Genomic DNA, 21,726 nt, shown 5'->3' with positions numbered 1-21,726 from the left:
GTCAAATCTCTTAGAAGGGCAGCATAACTGATTTCTTTACTAGTCACCCCTGGTTAACCCCTTTTTCTGAAATATGCATTCACTCTCTCTCCATTCAATGCCTTCCTAGCTTTTGTCATTGTTTGCTTCTTTTTGGTGGGGTGGTTTGTTTGTTTGTTTTAGCTGTGACAATGTTATTCTTCAGCATCAGTCTCTCACAAGATGGGGCTTAGGGAGGTTTATACTGAGTAGATGAAGACAGAATGCATTCTTTACTTTGACTCTAAACCAGATGGAATATCAAATTAGACGGTAAATGACCACAATAGACGATGTACGTGCCACGCCTTCCCATGTGGCCCCAGTTCCTCTGTCTTTTCAGTTGTATGTAGTACTTCTTATGTTTGCTTCCTTAGTTCAGGCTTGAGCATAAGTGCTTTTTCCTGCTAAGCCATCCTATTGGCCCCCAAAGTAATGTTTTGAAGCATGTAAATTAAATGTTAATCTCTTACATAATATCAGATACTTCAGTGAGAGTAAAAATGACTTTTCTTTTGTGGTCTAAAGGATCCCCAATTCATCCCTTAATCCTTTTCCCCATCTCCCTAGTACACTCCTCTATAGAGAATTCCTTTTTTTCTTCAGACCTACTAAGTTCATTCTTATTGGGACTTTCTGAGCATTTTGTAAGCCCACATATCCTTCCTGTTGAATCATTCATGAACGTCTTCTGATCATGCCTAGACAAAGCTTCTAAACCCATGGTTCACAGGCCACCCAGTTATCTCTTTCAGGAGGCTTTCAATGCTCTCCCCATGTTTGACATCATCTCCTACTGATTTTATGTATGCTCAGATTAGAAGTATCTGTCTCTGACTTTAACATAAGTGCAAGCAGAACATGACCTTGCCTGTTTGTTTTATGCTAGCATTCCAGTTTTTAGAGTAGTGCCCTGCAGACATAAGGCACTCAATAGAAACCTACTTAAATTAGCAAGTCAGTATAGGGTAGAGAGATGTTTTACATTTCTAATGTCAATACATATTTCTAAGGACTGTCATCATATCCTACTCTACTGAAAACCAAGGACGCAAAGCATATTGTAAGCATGTGCTCCATGCTGCACACCTAGAACTCTATTCAACTTCTTAGAACACATACTAATGAAGTAATTGCTCAGTTAATCCACTTACAGATTACACTGAGTACCACAGAAGGTTACAGAGTAGCACATTACAGAAACAGCCCAGCAATGTTTATCTAGAAGGGCTAGCTTAAAATGGCTGTGTTTCTATGTACTACTTTCGTGAGGAGTGTAAGTAATTTAGAATGCATTTCACATGCAGGATATGTCATCCTAATGTGATTAAGTTTGAGCACCAGTTCACCTTCATTCCCACAAAATTTAGTGTACTAAACTTTAATGCTGATTTTTGAGAATCAGCTGCCTGTTGTTCGAGCACTTAGAGCCTTGGTTCCCCTCCAGTGCCTCCAGGAGATAAAAGAGATAAAAGACATGCTCAGACCCTCAGATCAGTTTAAAGCATGTGGTAACACACAAGTAAGCTTGGGGAACAATGTTTGATTCTTGTCCCTGTCACCATGGTGACTATGATCTATCAGCCTCTCTTCTTCATCCCTTGTATTTGTACTTTCTTAAAAGTTACTGTTAACAGAAACTGTATTGGGTGAATGCCCCGCAAAAACCTGATGAAGGCTTAACCTGCCATATCGAGGTACTACTAGGATGCAGGAAATCTTTTATGAGTTGGGACCCAGGCATAAAACCTGGCCATTATGGTTATAAACTTAGAACTGAAAATAGAATACCTGGTCCCTTCTTCTGTGTGGTTTCTTGTAGTCACAAAACAAGCAGTAGTTTCATCAATGGTCCCAACACGGTATACTGACTGCACAGCACAGACTCAAAGGCTACAAAACCAACTGACTATGCATTGAAATATCCCAGTCATAGTAAACTCTTTCTCTTTTTAAAATTGTTTATCTCCTGTATATTGTTGTAGTTACTGAAATTTGACAAACACAACCAGTATCCTCCATTATGAGTTTACAGGTGATTGCATGTTACATCATTTAAAATAATTCACTTTCTGAAAATAGAAAGTTGCTTTCTCTACCGGGGGTGCAAATTACTCTTTCTTATGGTATTTTTAAGACTTCCTCCTAAGAGGCTGAAAACAATTGACCCCCAAGCCAACTCCTGGGAACCCAACACCATGAAAACTACTTCCTTCGGCACTTGAAAGTGACTCAAATCAGTAGCTCTCAATAGGAACTTACCTAAAATTAAAATGGATAGAAATTTGCATTCTAATTTGCAATCAGCAGTCTCTTTGACTTACTCTAGTTCTTGATCAAAAGGCAAGGCTATCACATTTGCCTTTCTGATCCAGTCCCAATACTAAACAGGCCTAAATTATTCCTTTAAAATGAATGCATAAGTATTGCAAATCTGTGATCTGCAAGATCTGTCTGAAGGTCCATGGACAATGCTCTCCCATTTCTTTTGTTCTCTCTATACAAAGGTCAGTGTCTGGGATTCATCTTACCTTTCTGCCCTTCAACTTTGCTGTCTGTCTGGGACATTTAAACGTGTTTAATAACATTTAGATTTGATTTGTTTGCCTTCCAAATGGACAGCTCTTATTTGTTTCTTGCCCACACTAATAACAGAATAAGGAAAAGAATAGAATATTATTCAGGAATGTCCTACTATGTCATCATTCTTCTTGCATGTTTGCACTATCTGTTAAATACACAGTAGTGAGTGTAGAGCCATGTGCATCCTGTGTAAGCCTTGTGCTTCTATTCAACCACAGGGGAATGGTAAATGCAAACCTTTCTCTTACTATGGTTTGTCAAGGTAGCAGGATTACTAAGAGGCACTGACTAACACCAACCATGTCCTCTTGGTACACGCTTCATTTTTCTTCTTATCCACAACCATCCATAGCTTTTGAGTACCTGCTGCTACGATCCCAAAGATTCTATGTTTCATGTGCTTCCCCTCAGACCTATGCATATACTATTTCCTGTCATAATGAAGTGAAGACTATAGAAATGGCCAGATGGTTAAGAACCTGTACTGCTTTTTCAGAGGACAAGAGTTTAGTTCTCAGTGAGCATGTTAGGTAGCTCCCAATAACCAGTATATCTATGGGGATCCTACACCTCTACCTTCTGTACTCCTGTACTCATGTGCACATACCCCAACACACACACACACACACACACACACACACACACACACACACACACACACACACAGAAAAATAAAATAAATCAGATAGGATCTCTAAAACCAGACTGCTATGTCCCAATCCTGACTTTGCTAGCCATACAAGTTTGTGGAAATTATCTCCTGGGACTTTCATTTTCTTACCTTTAAGATAGATACTTTAAAATCAAATTGCTATCAAAGCAAACTACATTGAAGTGAATCAAGAAAGATGCTATTCAAGGCTGTTGCAGTAGTGGAGAGAAATGTAAATGTGGTCAAAACTCAAAACTGTCAGTGAGACAGAAGGCAGAGAGCTTTAACAAATGTGGTGGGGACACTCCTGGCCAGCTGTGCTTGCATATTGGCTGTACCTGAAATGAAGGGGGATTTCCTCACGTCTGTGTGATAGCCAGTGGTTTTGAACCTTGAACCTTGAAACATGCTAAACATATGCATGCCATTCCATAGGGACCAGGAGGTAGTTGGTTTTCTCCACAATGATGGGTCTGCCTTAGAGAATGACCAGTGTGAATTGCAAAATTGGTTAAGGGGCTTTTGAAAACACTCAAAGGAGGAGGGAGAGAGAGAGAGAGAGAGAGAGAGAGAGAGAGAGAGAGAGAGAGAGAGAGAGAGAGAGAGAGAGAGAGAGAGAGATTTCACAGTGACAAAGTTTCTAAACACAATGGAGGGTCAGGGCTTTACAGTCTGAAAGTGAGTCTTGGGTGAGTAGTGGTCATCTAGGGGTTCTGATATATCGGTTCCCAGGAATCTCTTGCAAAAAAGAGGCCAGGCAGGAAAGTAAAGTCATGGTTCATGGCAGGGAGAAGGGCCTCCTGGGAGTGAAGGCAGTGGTTGACAGTGGGGGTCCCTGACAGAAAGCAGCAAGGATCTGAGACAGGAACTGGAAGCAAGAGCTGCTTCAGAGTCAGAGATCCTGAGGGTCCAGGACATGAAGTAACAGTTACTAATGGAGGATGGAGGGTGACAACAAAGAAGGTAACAGTTACAGTCTGATGCAGAACTGAGATGTACCAGCCACAGAGAGAAAATGAACAAAACCACAGACAAGAGCTAAAATCAAGATGATGAGATGCACTTCAGAACTGGAGTCTGGCTCAGACTTTTTATTGTCTTCTACAGATCCTCTTCCAGCCTGTCCCTCCTTCATGATTGGTCCCTCCTGGGGTATCCTTCCTTGAATAGGTTTTTCTTCCTCCCAGACATTAACAGGAACAAACCTTCTTAAAGAGATCAGTTCCTATTTTCAAGGCTGACCCAAGTTCTGGTGACCCCTTTCCCCTTTAGAAGGTCATGTTTAAAGTTTGATGCATATAAGGAAAATGTTTAGGCCCCACTTATAATATCTATGTTAGTAAAGCTATGGTATCAGTGGTGTGGAAATATACACTATCAGGAGCTGGTGGATCTTGACAATTGACTGGCCAGCATGAAATATTATGTTAAAATGGCTCCACACTTTCAGGGATGTGCAGGTCTTTTGGTTACAGCCAGTAGCAGTTAAAGGATTAAGTGCTCTTATCCCTCCCTTACAGTCTTGCCTATGTAATCACATAGGACATTTTGGAAGCTTTTTTTTCCCCCCTCTTTCTTCCAAGCAGGGTTGACAGTCAAGCCAATTTGCCATCAAATTCCTCCTTTGTGAGGCCAGTACATTAATTAATTAATCATTTAAGCTCCCCCCCTTGACATAGTAATATGAGATTAAAAGCATCCCCTAATAGCCTGTAGTTTGACATCTTGGGTACTAAAAGCCACATGGGCAGTGCTCAATCAACAGTAGCTGATATTGCCATCCTTTTCAGCCTGGTGCCTAATCAGCCCAACAGCATGTGCTGAAATAACCAAAGGGGATACAAGAAGCACGAGGCTAGTCTTACCCCTATGGACTATGACCCACTGTACCAGAAGGTGCCAGGTGATCACTGACTGCTGATTCCCCCACTATTCCTCTCAGGCTACCCATGGGTTGTCTTAGTAACAAAAATGAAATGTTATGACAGCCATTAGAATTGTTTTCAGAAGAAAAATTTAATAGTCAGTTAAAAGTCTTAGATCCTAGATACTAGCTACTCTCCTAGTGAGTTTTTTTACCCTTAAAGATTAATAATAATAATAACAACAATAATAATAATAATAATAATAATAATAATAATAATAATAATAAATTGTAGCCAATGAATTGGTGGTGTCCACCTGGCATGTGACTTCTAAGGAAATAGGAGAAATCTGCTTACCCCCCCCAAGAAAGTACTGAGGAATGCACAGAGAAATGATTCTACCATGCTCCTCTTGGTGGACCAATGAATTGATTGGGCTCACTAACAAAGCATGGATCATTCAGATCAGCCACGTTAACAGGAAGGTGACCCACAGGTGATGACTCAAGAAAGCTTTGTTCCTAGAGCTTCCTTCATGACTTTCAGGCAGCTCAGCCAGTGGGAGAGTCTCTTTCTGGCAATTGTTTACTGTTGCATAACCTGGGAGTTCTGCTCTTGTGAATCTTGTAAGTTTAAGCTTTCTAAGGCTTATATGTTTGGTTTACTTCCTGAATCTTATAAGCTTTCCTTCATGGAATATCTTTCAATCCCAATGGAATTGTTGCATACCACTACCTCCCCTACCACCACTACCACCACCATCACCATCACCACCTCCACCTCCTCCTCCTCCACCACCACCACCACCATCACCACCACTGTCACTATCTCCATTACTACTGCATATCCTTGAGTCAGTGAATACCAAATTTTTATCTTGATATTCTGCATAAAGCCAGCCACCTGCTAATGCTGTGCAGAATGTCATGGCTGTTCACTAAATAAGGATGTGCTCCCTGGATAAACACTCTGTATGTGTGCTCAGAAGCAGAGTTGAGACGTTGTCCAAGAATGTCTCCAAACATTTTGAAAAGGAACTTCAGACCATGGAAAGGAGAAAGAGGAAGAGGCTTCTTTTAAATAGTCTTGTATTTTGTTTGCTTATTTAAAATGAACTGTAATTGTCTTTTTGTTCCCCTCTACCCAGTCCCTTATATCACCCGTCATGTGTCCTGAACAGATGATAAAACAGCAAGCCTGCTTGCTTATCAGCCTGCTTGGTGACTCCCAAGTGACAGCTGTCCTGTTGCAGAAAAGAGCTGAGAGCAAATTGCTTGTTGTTAGTGATGTAAGCAAAACCCCAGCTTCTTTGGTTATACGTACTGAAGTAAAGAAAAGCAGTAGGAAACTGTACAGCTCTGTTGACAGCAGTAATGGGGTGTTCTCCCAACACTGCATGTCTGCCTGTCTGTCTGTCAGCATTTGCAATGTAAACGTTAACTCCATTACCCTTCTGTCTCCATTCCACATTTGCAATATAACAACCATCTCCCTTGTTTCCTTTCTACTCACAGAAATGATCCTAAATTGCCTCTGTAGATAAAATACCATAATCTATTTGAGAGAAAAACAGTGTTTGTACAATTCAGATGATATTTTCTCAAATATATAACGGTGTACAAATGAGTAAAAATGTTCCTCTTTGTTCTTCAAGGCAGTCTAGAATGTTATAAAAACATCTTTTTTTTCATATTTATGTTTTGTCCAAACTGAAAGGCTGGATCAGTTTAACAGCTTATTTAGCTACGGTGAACTTACAAGGCTGAGTGCTATTGCATGCCCAAGGGGGAACACTGATTGTCCACACATTAATCAACAGGTGAATGTGTTCTTATTTGAGAAGGGGGACTTTATCAATTGAATGAAATTAAAGAATTCAATTAAATCTTCCTATGTGAGTGAGCTATACATTCTGTGAAGAGAAATAACTACAGGAGATTAAGAATGGATGGAACTAGAAAATATCACTTCAGGGTAAGGGAATTTCAGGACAAGAAGGGAGAGTGGGTGGGTTAGTGAGCAGGGGGAAGGGATAGGGGATAAAGGGTGTTTCAGAGGGGAAACTAGGAAAGGGGATAAAATTTGAAATGTAAATAAAGAAAATATCTAATTAAAATAAAAGAATGGAGGCTAGATAGAAGGCTGTGTGAAGACCAAGACCCACTTGGATTCCAGTGCCTGTGAAGAATGCTGGCAGCTATAAACTCTGGGAGAGAGGAATAAAGAGTTAGGATGCTCCTCACCCTGCCGGTTAAGACTTCCGGCCTCCAGAACTGGGAGGGAATATACCCAAATGTTTTTATACCCCTAAGTTTTCCCTAGGAAATAAATACATGCATGTTGTATTAGCTACACCACAGTCCTGGAAACAGCAATTATCTGCTTAACCTGTGAAGCAGTTTGTTGAAACATTAATAAAACACACTCAGCTATAAAAATGTTTATAGTCCTCCAAATCAAATAAGCATATCAATGATTAATTTGTTAAAATTGGGCCATACTTCAAGCTTCCTTGTGCTTCTTTCTTCACCAAACTACATTTTTTAGATCTTTCTGCTGTCTTGATTGCAGATCTGACTATAAGCAGTAAACAGTAGCTATGCCACAACAGGCTCAAACTTTCCTCTTTCGGACAACTCAGTCCATGACTTCTGAATTCAGCCACTCAGGTTATCAGGACATGGGCAGATTACAGCTTAGTTATTTGACAGAATCCATGTGAATGGCTTCCAGTACAGTTCCCAGTGAAGATCTTTGTTCTCCTCTAAAATACTGTGAATGGGCCTCTGCTGCCTGTCTTCTCTCAGCGGTCTGAAACACTGATGCCAATCCAGCTATATGGCATTTCTGGAGCTCACTTCTTTATGGTTTTGTTTTTGTTTCTGTTGTTGTCATGTTGTTGCTGATATGAGGTGTGTGTGTGAATTTTTTGTGGAGGAATTTAAACCTAATTTGGTATCATATAACCTCTCTCTATATTGTTTTTTTATATCCCATATTATCTTAACCTGCCTTGTATGCTTCAGGCAATTTCTGCACTAATCTTTTGAGCTGTGTTTGCCGAGTTCTAAATTAATAGCTTTTGAGTGAACACCTTTCTTGTGACCTGTAAATTAAACAGTAACTATGACCTAGTTAAGGTCTGAACAGATGTCTTGAGTCAATGACATACTTGGTTTTCTAATGATGTCCTATGTTCTTATGGAAGGTATCTAGGGGTGATTATTCAGTTTGAAGAGACATATATAAAGTGGAAAACTAGAGCATGTCAGTGTCTTATTCCAATATGTCCTGATTCTTATGAGAGACATTTAAATATTGCCTTCTAGAAAGCAAGGGAGGGGAAACCTTTGTAAGTGAAATTATTTCAAGAATATGATTTGCAATTTCTTCAATTAAATTGAATAAATGCATTTCAATAAATAAAAATAGAAACATAGTTTACTTGATCAAAATGGCGAAATCAGTATAACAAAACATTAATAAAATTAACATAAAATGAATTTAACATTTAATGCCATTGATCAGTATGAAGTGATCATTTAATTTAAAATTTACAGACAAGATACTAAACTTTGTTGGGAACAAATTAACCTAAAGGCTTTGCTTTAGTATAAAATTAGGCTTGATTGGTCAATGGTTTTAACGTTTATTATAATAGATGTTTAGTCATAGTTAGAGGAATTGAATACATTTTACTTCTTTAATAATCAAGAAAAATGTTGGCAACTCTAACAGTGAAGAGATTTGTTGAATGTTTCCATGTTTCATGGTATATTCTCAGTAGTGACAAAACAGTGTGTCTGAAGAACTACTTAGTAGATGAGCAGAGTGAAACTTAAAAACTTCAGTCAAATGGAAATAATTTATTCACACACAGCCATGGCATTTATCGAATCTTCCAAAAGATTGGTTGTGGTAGTCTTGGACTTTCTTATACAAACCTGAAGGTAATTGGATTTTTCCAGTTACCATAGTTGGGGATGATTTTTTTCTTCTGAAGCCCTCACATAGAAATGTTTACACATAGTTTTTTTATGAGAATGGTTTTCTTCTCTCACGTGACTGTAGACATCTCATAATCATGGTGCCCCCTGGAAAATAAGAAGTACTCATAGCATACTAATGAATGAAGATATGAGGTGAGCCATTTCCAGGTCCAAGAAATGACTGAAAAGGTATGTTCCTGGCCTAGCAACTATCTTAGCCATTCTGTGACATCATTGGGAATAAGAAGGGCTTTCTAAAGTTCATTTCTCAAAAACTTGTAGACAAGTGACACATTACAGGCAAACACATATTGGTCTTGTCAATCTAAAACTTATAAAGTGTTATGTTCTCACCAGACTTTTGCTACCTTGTCGGTTCTTCTTTCTTCCACCCTTCTCTATCCCCCTTTTCCCACCCTTTCAACCACCCTAACATGAGATAGGAGAGCAAAAATAGAGAAAAAGGAGGCAACATTATCATTAGACTACTTGCTGCTGATTAGGGGCACTGAGATCCTTGGGGCAAATTTATATTTCCACTAACAGCATACCTAATTTATTCTTGTTTCCTCTTTGCATATGACTACTTAACAAACTGCAGCCAAAAGCCTCTCAGGGCCCTATGATTTATAGACCCTCTGAAAGGTCCCCAAACATTACACAATTGCAGAAACTATCTGCAGCTGGCAAAGTCATGCCTGTGTTAGAGCATGAGACAAATCATAGTCAGCTGCTGTGGATAAACTGACATAGCCCCATATCCCACACCTGGGATTAAACCAAAACATTTTCCCATAATATTGCTATGGTTTTCAAAAGAAATCAAAATTTTCACTGCAGTATGTGGGCTGTTCATTTTTTAAAAATTGACCTTCAGACAACATTGTATGGAGCCTAACATAAGTGCATGCTGCTGTTTATACAGCCTTGCCTAATTGTCAGCACAATCTCATTCTATATACCAGAAAGGGCAAGTGTTAGTGCTGAGTAAGCATTAAGGGGGATAATTTGAGGTCATGGGATCAGTACTGTTGGACTGTGCCCTCTCTGAATTTTAAAGCAGAACTTGAGAGATACAGATAAGAAAAGATTATAAAGAGGTAAGATCCTTTTTATAAAGAGAAGAGGCTGGAAATCTAGGACTGGTGATCTGAGTATGCTATTTGACAGCTCAGCACTTTAAGTCTTTCATGTAGAAGAGACGATCACTGCCATTCTTTGAATGAATGCCCAGTGACAGTGAGGTGACTTGAGGACATTCTCCTCTTCAGTTCCTAGGTGGAGACTTTGCCAAGAGTAGGACTTAACAAGGTCAGTTACACTATCAAGCCGACAGACCCGGTCAGGCAGACTCTCGGCAGCACCATCACTTGCTTTCATCCCTTACAAATAGGATATGAAAACATCACTTTGATAATGTTGGGTCACATTAAGGAGCTGGGGGTAGGTAAGATTTCTATAGTTCTACTTTCTAGTAACATCTTAAATCTCTTGATAAGGTTTTGTTGGTGTATATTAAAGGAGGTGGCTGATTATCAAGGTGCACAGTTTCAGTGGCAGGCATGAGCCAGAGTGTGGAGAGCAGAGTCTCTGTCAGTGTTTTATCCCTTGATGCAGCTTGTTTTAAACTGACCAAAGAGAGCAACACAGTGGGCATGGCTGGCCCACACATCTTTTCTTCCTGTATTGAATCACTCATTTCCATGTCCATTCAAGCCTCTTTCCCGTCAACTGATACCAAGACAGAAGAGCAGTCAATAAGAGAAATGATGATGTGACTCATCCTTATATCCTCTGTGTACGTTATCTTTTGAGTTCCAGGTGACTATCACTGACCTCACTTCCTTTCTGCTTCTCTTTCCACTTCAGTGTTTCATTTTACTACATAGTCCAGGAGAGCCTCAAACTAAGCCATCTTCCCTCAACCTCTCAGTCCCATCTCTTATTTTTCTTGAGCATCATAGCTTTGTGGGAGAAGCCTGGGACCTTGGATGGATTCCTTCCTGGATTTCAGTGACTCATTTTTGTCCTACAAATCTTTTGAACCTGCCCTGTGCTGTTCAGTTTCTCAGCATTGGGTGTGGGTTGTGGTCTATCTCCTGAACATGAGCAGTGTAAGCTCTCTTCTCCATATTTATTAATACTGCTGCCACCTTTATCCACAGATACCCTGATATCCAAGTAGAAAGATTCTGATTCATTCTGTGTGTGTGTTTGGCATAGGGTCTTTCTATCTTAGGCTGACCTAGAACTCACTATCTTTCCACCTTAGGCCCACAAGTGCTAATGTTATGGGTCCATCCCATTACAGTAAACTCTTACTTTCTACCTGGCTTCCATATCTGTAACTCAAGAGGCAATAGGCACTTTGGGATCTAGTTCTGTTTCTCTAGTCCTTCTTGCTGTCCTTGCTGTAGACTTCTGAGGTAGCTGCCTACTCTCTAGCTCCTTCACTGGACTGCCTGTCTTTTCTATCTGACATTCTGTCAGGCTAGTTTTACCCTGGTGCAGGAAGGATGGGGGGGCCAGACATCCTTCAGCTTTTAGATCTCTATGGATGTATGGATTTTTCTGAAAAGATAGATTCTCATCCTCTAAGAGTCAACCACATACTTTCTGTGAAAGATTCCACTGCAACTTGAAAAGAAATAGAACAAAACAAAACAAAACAAAACAAAACCTCACCCCAATGAATCAGAATTGGGAATTATATTCTCCCAGCCCTCTCTTAAAGTATTTAGGCTGCTTGAGTCCATACCAAAAAAGAAATCATTTCATTTTACGTTTGATATGTATTCCATTTGGCTAAAGTGGAATGCATCCCAATCCTGGTTAGAGGCCAGAGCAATCTGTATGTGACTTACACAGCTATATGAAAACCGACTGACTGTATGACTTTACCAGGCACTGGGCCACACTGACAGAGGAAAAGCCATTTGGGAAGGAGGTGGTGACACAGTTTCTGATGAGATAATCAAGCTTTGATAGAGCTCACACTTTTCCACCATAGGTCCCCAAAATATATTAATTTGAAAGCCATAAAACCACAGATAGGCTGATCTTATAAATGTTAACTAACATATTGTTGCATTTCTGGAAGCTCTTGATGTATGGAGTTTAATTTAATTTGTGCCTCTTGCTCTCCAGGGAAAAGAGAACCAAAATATTCTAATTTTCAGTTTTATAGTTGGTATATTATGTATGGTCAACCTTTATTTCTTTCTCTGCCGTGAACCTATCATGGAGGAATCAGTGCAGAGAGGGGTTCTAACTCCAATGGGACTTTCTCCTGATGTGCTTAAATCATTGAATTTTGGGGTTTCTCTATATTTAATAAGTCCAGCAATGTTTAACTAGAAGCAAGAGTTCATAGAAGAATCTCGATTCTTTGACTGTGGCCAATAATTCGGAGGTGGGCTAGTGTCATTGTCTGGTTTCCATTCCAACAACATATAGGGTGAACACTCTAAAGCAAGGTTTCCTTTAATTACTTAAGCCTAGAATTTCCGAGAAAATGTTTTTCTCATTTTTTATCATTATCATCATATCATTACCACCACCACCATCACTACCACTATAGATATTATTTTTCTTTTTGCATCATCATTCAGTATGAATAATCTGTCTTTGACATAGCAATTTTCATGAGCAAGCAAATATTCCCTTTTCTCAGCTCACACTCAGGAAAATGCAAAGGTCTTAAACACACTGTGTCATGTTTTCTGTAATCTCTTTGTTGCTGTACATTCCCATTTCCCTAATGCTCCTATCAGTATTCTACCTTTGAGCTTTGGGATTTGTTATCCTTAGCCTGGATTCTTCTGCTCCAGGAATTCATATAACAGATTAAAGTGCCTTTTTTTTCTTTATACCGACAACTCAAACCTTACTTTACCCCCAACATGTGACTTTCTTTACTGTAGTCATCATGATTTGAATAGTTAATTGTTTACTGTCTCTCTACTCCCAAAAAATATAATGAAGATTTTTTTTCTTACTGACATCTCCCTAGCTCTTAGGAAACAACTATCATGCAAAGCTGAGTCAAGGCAAAGTTGGAATAGGTATGTTAATCTCACACAAAGGGGATATTACTACAACAAGAGACATAAGTAATAAAGAGGGTTGTTGAATTATGATAAACTGTTCGTTCCTAAAGAGGAGACAATGGTAATCCACACGTGACTAGAATAGAGCCTTATAGCACACAAGAAGACATAGAGCTCTACCCTCAGCGCCTGCTCCCTCACTTTCATAGCAGCTATGTCCCACTACCCCCCTTTCCTGAAGGCATCCCCACCTGCAACAGCCTGTACATATTCCCTCTCCTGGCTCTGAAATATTCAAGTTAATCATTTAAATCTAAAGGTCTGACTAGGATCCAAATAAGAGAGAGAACACATGCAGAGTGTCCATCTGGGTCTGGCTTACTTTGCTCGGTATAATTCTTTACCAATTCTGTTTATTTACTTGGAATTTTTATAACTTCATTTCTCTATATTTTTAATTGTCATAGACCAAGATTTAAAAATGATTTGATATCTACTGAGACAATCAGATTTCTTTGATTATTTTTGTGTCAATTGATTTTTATGTCTCATTCATATTAGTTATAGACAATTGAGAAATTGGGCTTTACATTCTAAGTTACATCCAATTTCAACCTGTGATAAGATGTTAACTTTTAAAACTATGCAAATTGAATTCTCTTTAAAGGTGCCTGGTGTATAACATTCCAGAAAAAAATTCTCCCATGTTCTTTTAGAGAAATAAATTCTTGTTTGTTTGTTTGGTTGTTTTTTTTTTTTTTTTTTTTTGGTTTTTCGAGACAGGGTTTCTCTGTGTAGCCCTGGCTGTCCTGGAACTCATTTTGTAGACCAGGCTGGCCTTGAACTCAGAAATCTGCCTGCCTCTGCCTCCCGAGTGCTGGGATTAAAGGCGTGTGCCACCACACCCGGCTTGAGAAATAAATTCTTTTTTGAAGATGTATATGAATGTGATATATGTGTGTGTTGTGGGTGGGTCTGTGTGCTTGAGACATGGTTGCCTGGCAGTTAGCAAGCCATAGCCATTTCTCTTCACCTCCCATAGCATTGGGCTACAAGTGTATGCAACAGTCATAGCCAGCTTTTTAGGTTGGTAGTGGGATCTGATACCATGACCCCATTGCTTGTACAAGTTTGCTTACCTACTGAACCATCTATCTAGTCCTAGACAGTTAATTCTTTACTTAAAGAGATGAAATTACAAAAACGTAATCACACACAACTATAGCACAAGGTTCCTTTAAATAGCTATTAGAATGCATGAAATGTGTCTTTCTTCACATGCCAAAAAAGAACCTCGTACTCTGCTCTTCAGAAATATAGTAATTCCACAGAATAAAGCTGGTTTGTACTCCTAAGACAGAAATGCATATTCATTTTATTCAAAATTCTGACTCCAAGTGCCTCCCTAACTGTGGAAATGTAGAGGAATCTGAGAGGAAGCTATAGTGTTCACCCCTTGTTTTGTCTGTCAAGATCTGTTCTTTCTAAAATGTGTTTCAATCCACCTATCCTGCAATATTTATGCTCTATGGTCTTAACTTTCTCCCCTCCTCTGAGGATAGGAAGAATAAAGAAGAATAGGAAGAAAAAGGAGACTAGGAATCCCATCCCAAGCTGAGAATCAGAAAGTATGCAAACACAGTTTCATCCTCAAACTAATTGCTTCAGCTCCAGAGATTTAAGAGCAGGAGCTATGAGAATTCAGTCCACTTTGTTGTGAGGCGAATGGCAAAAGCCAATGAGCCTGTTGCCTGTTAGGGTTGGTCTTGTGTTGGCACAATGCAGGTAACTGCAGCTGACTCCTGTTAATGATTACAATAACTGTATCATGTTTAAACAATGGCATCTCTTCACCTTTTACCGTATCTTATGGCTCTTATGAATTTTCTGTTCCATCTTCTGCACTGTTCCATGAGCTTTCAAGGGGGTGGTATGAGTGACTTATTTGGGGATGGCTCCACATCAGCTGCCTGTTTTCTGTATCTTGGTCACCCATGAGCGCATCCATCACTGTTCATCAGGAGTGCTTCTCTGATTCAGACTCGTTTTTCTCTACTTGGCATGACATCATCTGTGGGCTTGTTGCACACCTCCTTTATTAAATTGACATATGCCCCCTACATCCTTACATTCTCTAGGACCTTTATCATGTAGAAATGTTGGATTTTGTCAAAGGCCTCTTCTGTATCTAATGAGATGTTCATGTGGCTTCTGTTTTTAAGTTAGTTTTTTAAATTTATTAGGTATTTTCTTCATTTACATTTCAAATGCTATCCCAAAAGTCCCCCCATACCCCCCCACTCCCCTATCCACCCACTCCCACTTCTTGGCCCTGGTGTTCCCCTGTACTGAGGCATATAAAGTTTGGAAGACCAAGGGGCCTCTCTTCCCAATGATAGCCAACTAGGCCATTTTTATGATGGATCATGTTTAATGATTTACATATGTTGAAATGTCCTTCCTCTCTAGATGAAGCTGACTGGATCATGGTGGATGGTGTTTTTAATATGTTCTTGAATTCAATTTGGAAATATTTTGTTGAGAAAATTTACATCTACGTCCATCAAAGAGATGGGCCTAAAATTCTCTCTCTCTCTCTCTCTCTCTCTCTCTCTCTCTCTCTCTCTCTCTCTCTCTCTCTCTCTCTCTCTCTCCACCTTAGCATTGTACCTACAATTTCTTAAAGCACTTTGATTGTATTATTTGTCTGCTGAAAAACATGTGCCTTATTGATAAGAAAAAAATCCAATTTTCTTTAGCCTAAAATTCTAGATCTGCCAAATGAATATATCTTTCCCTAGCACTCAATATATAGATAGAGAACAATAAATGGAGTCTATTCTTTATTATATTAGGGTACTGTGGCAACTCCATTTTCATTTCATAAATAAAATGTAGTCATTAGAATGTAGCAGATACTTGTAGAAGTTAGATCTGGTTCTTCTCCCAGCTCCATGCTCCAAGAAATAAGACTCAGACTGAAAATTTATTTACAAATATATTTTGTACACATATTTGTAGTCATTTGGCTAGGCTCTTCTTTGACTAAATCATAAATTAGCCCATTTATTCTAATCTACATTCTGCCACATGGCTGGTCACTTGTGTTCAGGTATCAAATGTCTGTCTTGTCACATCTTCCTGGGTGAATCTCCAAACCTCACTGTATCCCAGAATTCTTTTTCCCCCGACCTGGATGTCCCAACTTCTAGTCTACCCTTTCCTTTAGGCCATAGTTTTTTTTTTAATTGATAAGTAATACATCCATATAGTTCACAAGATATCCTCTCTACAATTCCCCCTTTTAGTCTAATAAACAGTTTTTAAAAATATAAATGAAACACAATGATAACAATTATGAAAATTATTAGGTAATAGTTACATTCAAAAAGCCCAGCCAGTTTGTATTTGGCAAGTCAGAAGAAAGTATTCTATAATATCCTGGTGAGTTCAGAGTTCTTTATTTAATTCAATATGTATCCTAACTTTCATTATCAACTTGAAAACATCTTCTTAGACCTATAATATCTTCTTAAATTTTAAACAACTTAAGATTTTAATAAGACTAATATCTAACCTTCAACCTCATCAGAGACTTGAGAAGGAAAAAAATATTATTTGAGTATACAGGAAGTGAAGGGACACAGTTTCCAAAAATTATAGGAATGACAGAAACATCTGGCTACCTGGATAGTCCCCAATACTCTACAAAATACTGGAGCATCATCTCCAGCCTTCTGGTTGAGAATATCTGACAGACCTTTTGTAAAGCAGGGATTGTGAAGGACTTGCTTACCCTGTGTTGGCAGAGCTTGGGAGTCAACTTCCCTGTATCCATTTGTCCTTTCTTTATAACATACTGTCAGCGGATGAAATTAGGGCATTTTCATTGCTCAGTGGCTACCTCGCCATAAATGATGCTATCTCCAAATGGAGGTCCTTTAGTGTTCGTCTTCTTCTTCCAAGTCAAATGGGGTGCTGCCAGGAGTTGACTTGTCTCAATGTTTAAAAAGCTTTAAATTAATAAGGGTATCTTTAAATGTCATATTCTGTGGGTCTCTGAGGTTTTTGAAGATCATCTATCTATTCATAGCATATCTGAACAAGCAAATTTTGCCTTTTTCAAACTACCTATTATCTTTTCAACCCAGAATGCATATTTCTATGATGATCTAGACTAGTATATGACATTACCATGAGTTTGATTGTCTGATTATTGTATTTCTTAACCAGCCCTTATAGTTTATAACTTATACATTTAAATTAATTATTATTGGATATTTTCTTTATTTACATTTCAATTGTTATCTCCTTTCCAGTTTCCCCTCCCTCTGCTTCTATGAGGGTGCTCCCCTACCCACCCACCCACTCCCCACATCACCACCCTGGCATTCCCCTACACTGGCATATCAATGCTTCACAGGTCCAATGGCTTCTTCTCCCATTGATAGCAGACAAGGCCATCCTCTGCAACATATGCAGCTGGAGCCATGAGTCCCTCCATGTGTACTCTTTGGTTGGTAGTTTAGTCCCTGGCATCTCTGGGTGCTGGGGGGAGGGGGCTCAAGTTGGTTGATATTGTTGTTCTTCTATGGGGTTGCAAACTCCTTCAGCTCCTTCAGTCCTTTCTCTAACTCCTCCATTTTTAATCATCCCATATGGTTTATAATAGCAGTTTTCAAGAAGACTAGAACATTATGTTGCATATTTTAAAATTATATAAGTATAATGCCTCAAATAAACATTGAAAACATACACACATAATGTGTATCAAAATAATCTTAAATTTGTATCAATGCATAATAAGCAATACCAATGTATCAAAATAACCTTATTTTTATATCAATATACAAAATTCTGTACAAATGTGACAAAATATAACATTAATTTTGTATCAAAATACTAAGATCTTGATCAATGTAAGTGGCTGTAAAATGTTTTTCAGTTTAAGACTAGATTCAATAACCTACCTCCTGTTTTTTCTTACTATTCCTAAAATATTCCTGCCATTTCCCCTCTTTCTTCTCAATCCCCTTCTTTAAGAAAGAAAAAAAAAAGGAAATAAAGAAATTCTTGAGTCTAAGTTCCTAAATTTTTCTTTATCCCTGTTCAAGACAATAACTATTTTTAACCAGCCTCTATTAAAAGACTACAACCATCCAACATCTCTTGAAAGTCCAAAAATCAGCCACCCCATCTCCTGTCCATGAGGCATAGTTTTCTAATCATTGTTTTCTGTTGATTCCTGACATCCTTTTGTGGGCCCATGAAAATTTGAAAAAAAATGGTTAGTCTTCAGAAAGATGGCTGTAGCACTTGGTGCCCTGTATCTGTATACTGAGAAAGTGCAGGCTTAAATGAAGTCATGATTGGAAGAGTCTGAAAGGCTGGATCAGGTGAACTAGCTGTTTTGAAGTTGTCCTGGAAGCAAGTCTTTAGAGAAGAAAACATTGGTATTGTCTTATGTAGAATTAGTCAGGAAGCTGGAAAAATAAGCCTTAGTATCTAAGCATCCCAAGGATGAATCTTGTCAGGGCTGTCCTTTTGGTTGATTTTTTTTCCTGTGAACATGATGTTTTCAGAGGTAATAAATGTTTCTGTATTAATGTATTATGGAATGTGCAATGTGCACATAGCAGTTAAAGATGATTCTTTGCTCTCTGTTTGAGCAGGTGAAAGACAATTGTCTTTTGTTAGAATCTAGTTTGATCATATAACCAAACTGTAAAATAAGTCTTCATCTATGCCATACGAAAAGATTGCATGATGAATCTTGGGGACTTTGTAGCCAACAAGAGATACTTTCACATTCTTATTAGGGAGCAGAGACCTGCTTACTTACATTTATGGACTCCTCATTTGTAAGCAGACACTGTGCTTCAAATAGTCGAAAATGAATTTGAAACTCTGCTTTGAGAACTACTTTTTCCTTCTCATACAATAATCCCAACCTCAACCTCTTGTCCCTCCACTCGTTCCAGTCCCTACACACACACACACACACACACACACACACACACACACACACACACACACACACACACACACACACACAAGATCCGCTCATCTTCCTTTATTTTCTTCAGAAAGGAGCATGTCTCCTGGGGATATCAACCAAATGTGGCATAGCAAAATGCAATAAGACCAGGCACAAACCCTTATATTAAGGCTGGGCAAGGCAACCCAGTAGGAGGAAAAGGGTCTTGAAACTGGGAAAAGAGACAGCAATGCTGCCCATTCCCACTCTTAGGAGTTTCACAAGAAGACCAAGCTAAACAATCACCTTGTATATGCTAAGAACCAAGTGCAGACCCATACAGGCTCCATGACTGCCACTAAAGTCTCTGTGAGGCCCTCTGTATCCTGCTTAGTTGATTCTGTGGCCATGTTATCCTTGTAGGAATATTCCTTAAGGATTTGACTACAGAGCTCTGAGTGCTTTGTCCATACTCTGATAAAGGATTCAGCTATTTCTGTGATGGGCACAGGTGGATGTTGTACCTGAGAAAACAAAGAGGAGGGTCAAGGGAAGTTCTCTGGTACCCATGAATCTTGAGGCTCTTAGAAATAAAGACACTGCATGTAATCAGAAAGAATAGCACTATAATATCACAGGGGCCTATCACCTGTAAGGCATACTAAAGATCCAAAGACATTCTAGACCTTGATAGACATAATACAAGGACAAGATAAGGACAATCAGAAATGGGGAAGGGACTCTTCTGGAAAATTGTACTCATGCCATGGTAAGATTTATAACTGAAACATGGCATCCAATAAACTTATGACTAAAGCATTTAAATCAATGAAAACATAATATATATGTTCCATTAATGGTAAGTCATATTTAATAATTTTCTATCTTGCACCTTGGCTCACTAGAGAAATGTATTCACAGTGGCATTTTCAGTACTTTATCTGTGAATGATCCTTTATTTCTTATTGCAATGATTAAAAGGGTTTTTACTGAAATGAGAATCCAAAATGGAGAGTTCTTAATGTTAAATGCATAAACAAAAGGTTCACATCTATTTGTGTTTTTCTTTTTCTAGGGTCAGACATTGTTCAATGGTTAATAAAGAACTTAACTATAGAAGATCCAGGTAAATGAATCATTTTCCCATTGCTAGACTTTATATTTTTCTTTGTGGTCTTGATAAACATGTTTTTTTCAAGGCAATTTAAAGTAATAGTCAAGCAAATCTCATGATAATGAACATAATTAAACGTTAACTGTATGGTTAGCATTTACACAAAGTCAACATACATTCAACTAACATTATATATACTTGTATAATTTGCTTCACATATATAATTTTCACATATACAGTAATCCATTTTATATTATTTAATTATGGTTACCTGTGATTTTTAGAATAGATTTTCAGCTATATATCAATAAATAATTATACATGTAATTTATAGCAAATGAAACCATGAAATATTCCTTTAGGACACTTTAAAGTGAATCTCAGTAATTTATCATTTTTTCCTTAGTTCTATTTTTGAATGAAATTTATAAACAATTTATTTTTTGTAATACTGATTTGTGCGCGCGCGCGCGTGTGTGTGTGTGTGTGTGTGTGTGTGTGTGTGTGTGTGTGTGTGTGTGTGTGTGTGTGTGTCTAGTATTCTCACTGAAATTCTGAACTCAGTTACTCTGGTAGACATGGTCAGTTCTGAAACAAAGCTCTAAATTCCCAAGTGTGAAACAAGTCTTACCAGCTTACATCTTGTGTTTTCTGGAAGAAACCCCTACACATACGAGGCATTCAGTGACTTTTGAAAATATGTGAAAGCCTTTCATGTGTGGCCAACTGTTTGTGCCACTGAAATACAAATGAGTCTGCTTCTAAAAGGAGAGGCTGACAATCCAACAGCTTTTAAGGAGCTGAGATTTCAGCTGCGATTTCCTCTCAGGGGAGGGATGGCATGGTGGAGGGCAGTGTGGGCATACACCGACATGTACAAGCCTCCACCTACTGTCTAGCACGGAAGCTTTATGTCTTCTGTTCCCATGCTCCAGATTGCCACGTTTGAATTATTTAAACTTGATACATTGTGGAGATAAAAGTTTATTGCCCTTACTTTGGAATAGTTTAATGAAACTATGCCATTGGAAAATGTAGCATAATTCTGCATAAATCAATCTATATATACCTTTGCTCATTTGATACATAAGCTTTGAATACACTTCCAAAGGTGTTAATCAGCGAATGGTGCAGCTATTATCTAGCACTGCATTGTCATTAAAAGGGAGAATAAGTGCTTACAGTGAAAGGAGTCCATGCTTTTGTCAAGCCCATGATTTGGTTTTATGTGATGTTCCATATTCGCACAACTATAGCAGTTCCTCGATGTGCTACTTATTTGCAACCAACAATATTAATCATATAGATAATAGAGATCAAAGAATATTTTTCAATAACGATTTAATAGTTTCTCTTTTAAAAATTTTGGTGTATAATGTACCCTATAGTCCATCCTAACCTGAAATTCACCATGAATTCTAAGCATTTAATAATATTATGAGAAGCAGAAATTAGTTTTTAACTTGTGGGTTTGTTTAT

At 38.4% G+C, this 21,726-nt stretch overlaps 1 protein-coding gene across 15 annotated transcripts in view; it reads left to right on the top strand.

The window, feature by feature from the left end:
* The window catches only part of Rgs7 (regulator of G protein signaling 7), a 433,787-nt gene that overhangs the window by 283,427 nt on the left and 128,634 nt on the right, over window positions 1-21,726 (top strand). For 11 of the 15 annotated variants that reach the window (XM_017320468.2, XM_011238809.3, XM_006496834.4 and 8 more), the window contains exon 4: window positions 20,209-20,259. The exons of the other annotated variants lie outside the window; for them this stretch is intronic. In XM_017320468.2, coding sequence (XP_017175957.1) covers window positions 20,209-20,259 — 51 coding nt within the window. The remainder of the gene's footprint in view (window positions 1-20,208; window positions 20,260-21,726) is intronic. 15 annotated transcript variants of the gene reach the window in all.

The sequence above is a fragment of the Mus musculus genome, chromosome 1 (assembly GCF_000001635.26).
Source record: "Mus musculus strain C57BL/6J chromosome 1, GRCm38.p6 C57BL/6J".
NCBI classification, from domain to species: domain Eukaryota; kingdom Metazoa; phylum Chordata; class Mammalia; order Rodentia; family Muridae; genus Mus; species Mus musculus.
The sequence above is the reverse complement of the archived record's forward strand: the minus strand, read 5'-3'. Positions and strand labels throughout refer to the sequence as shown.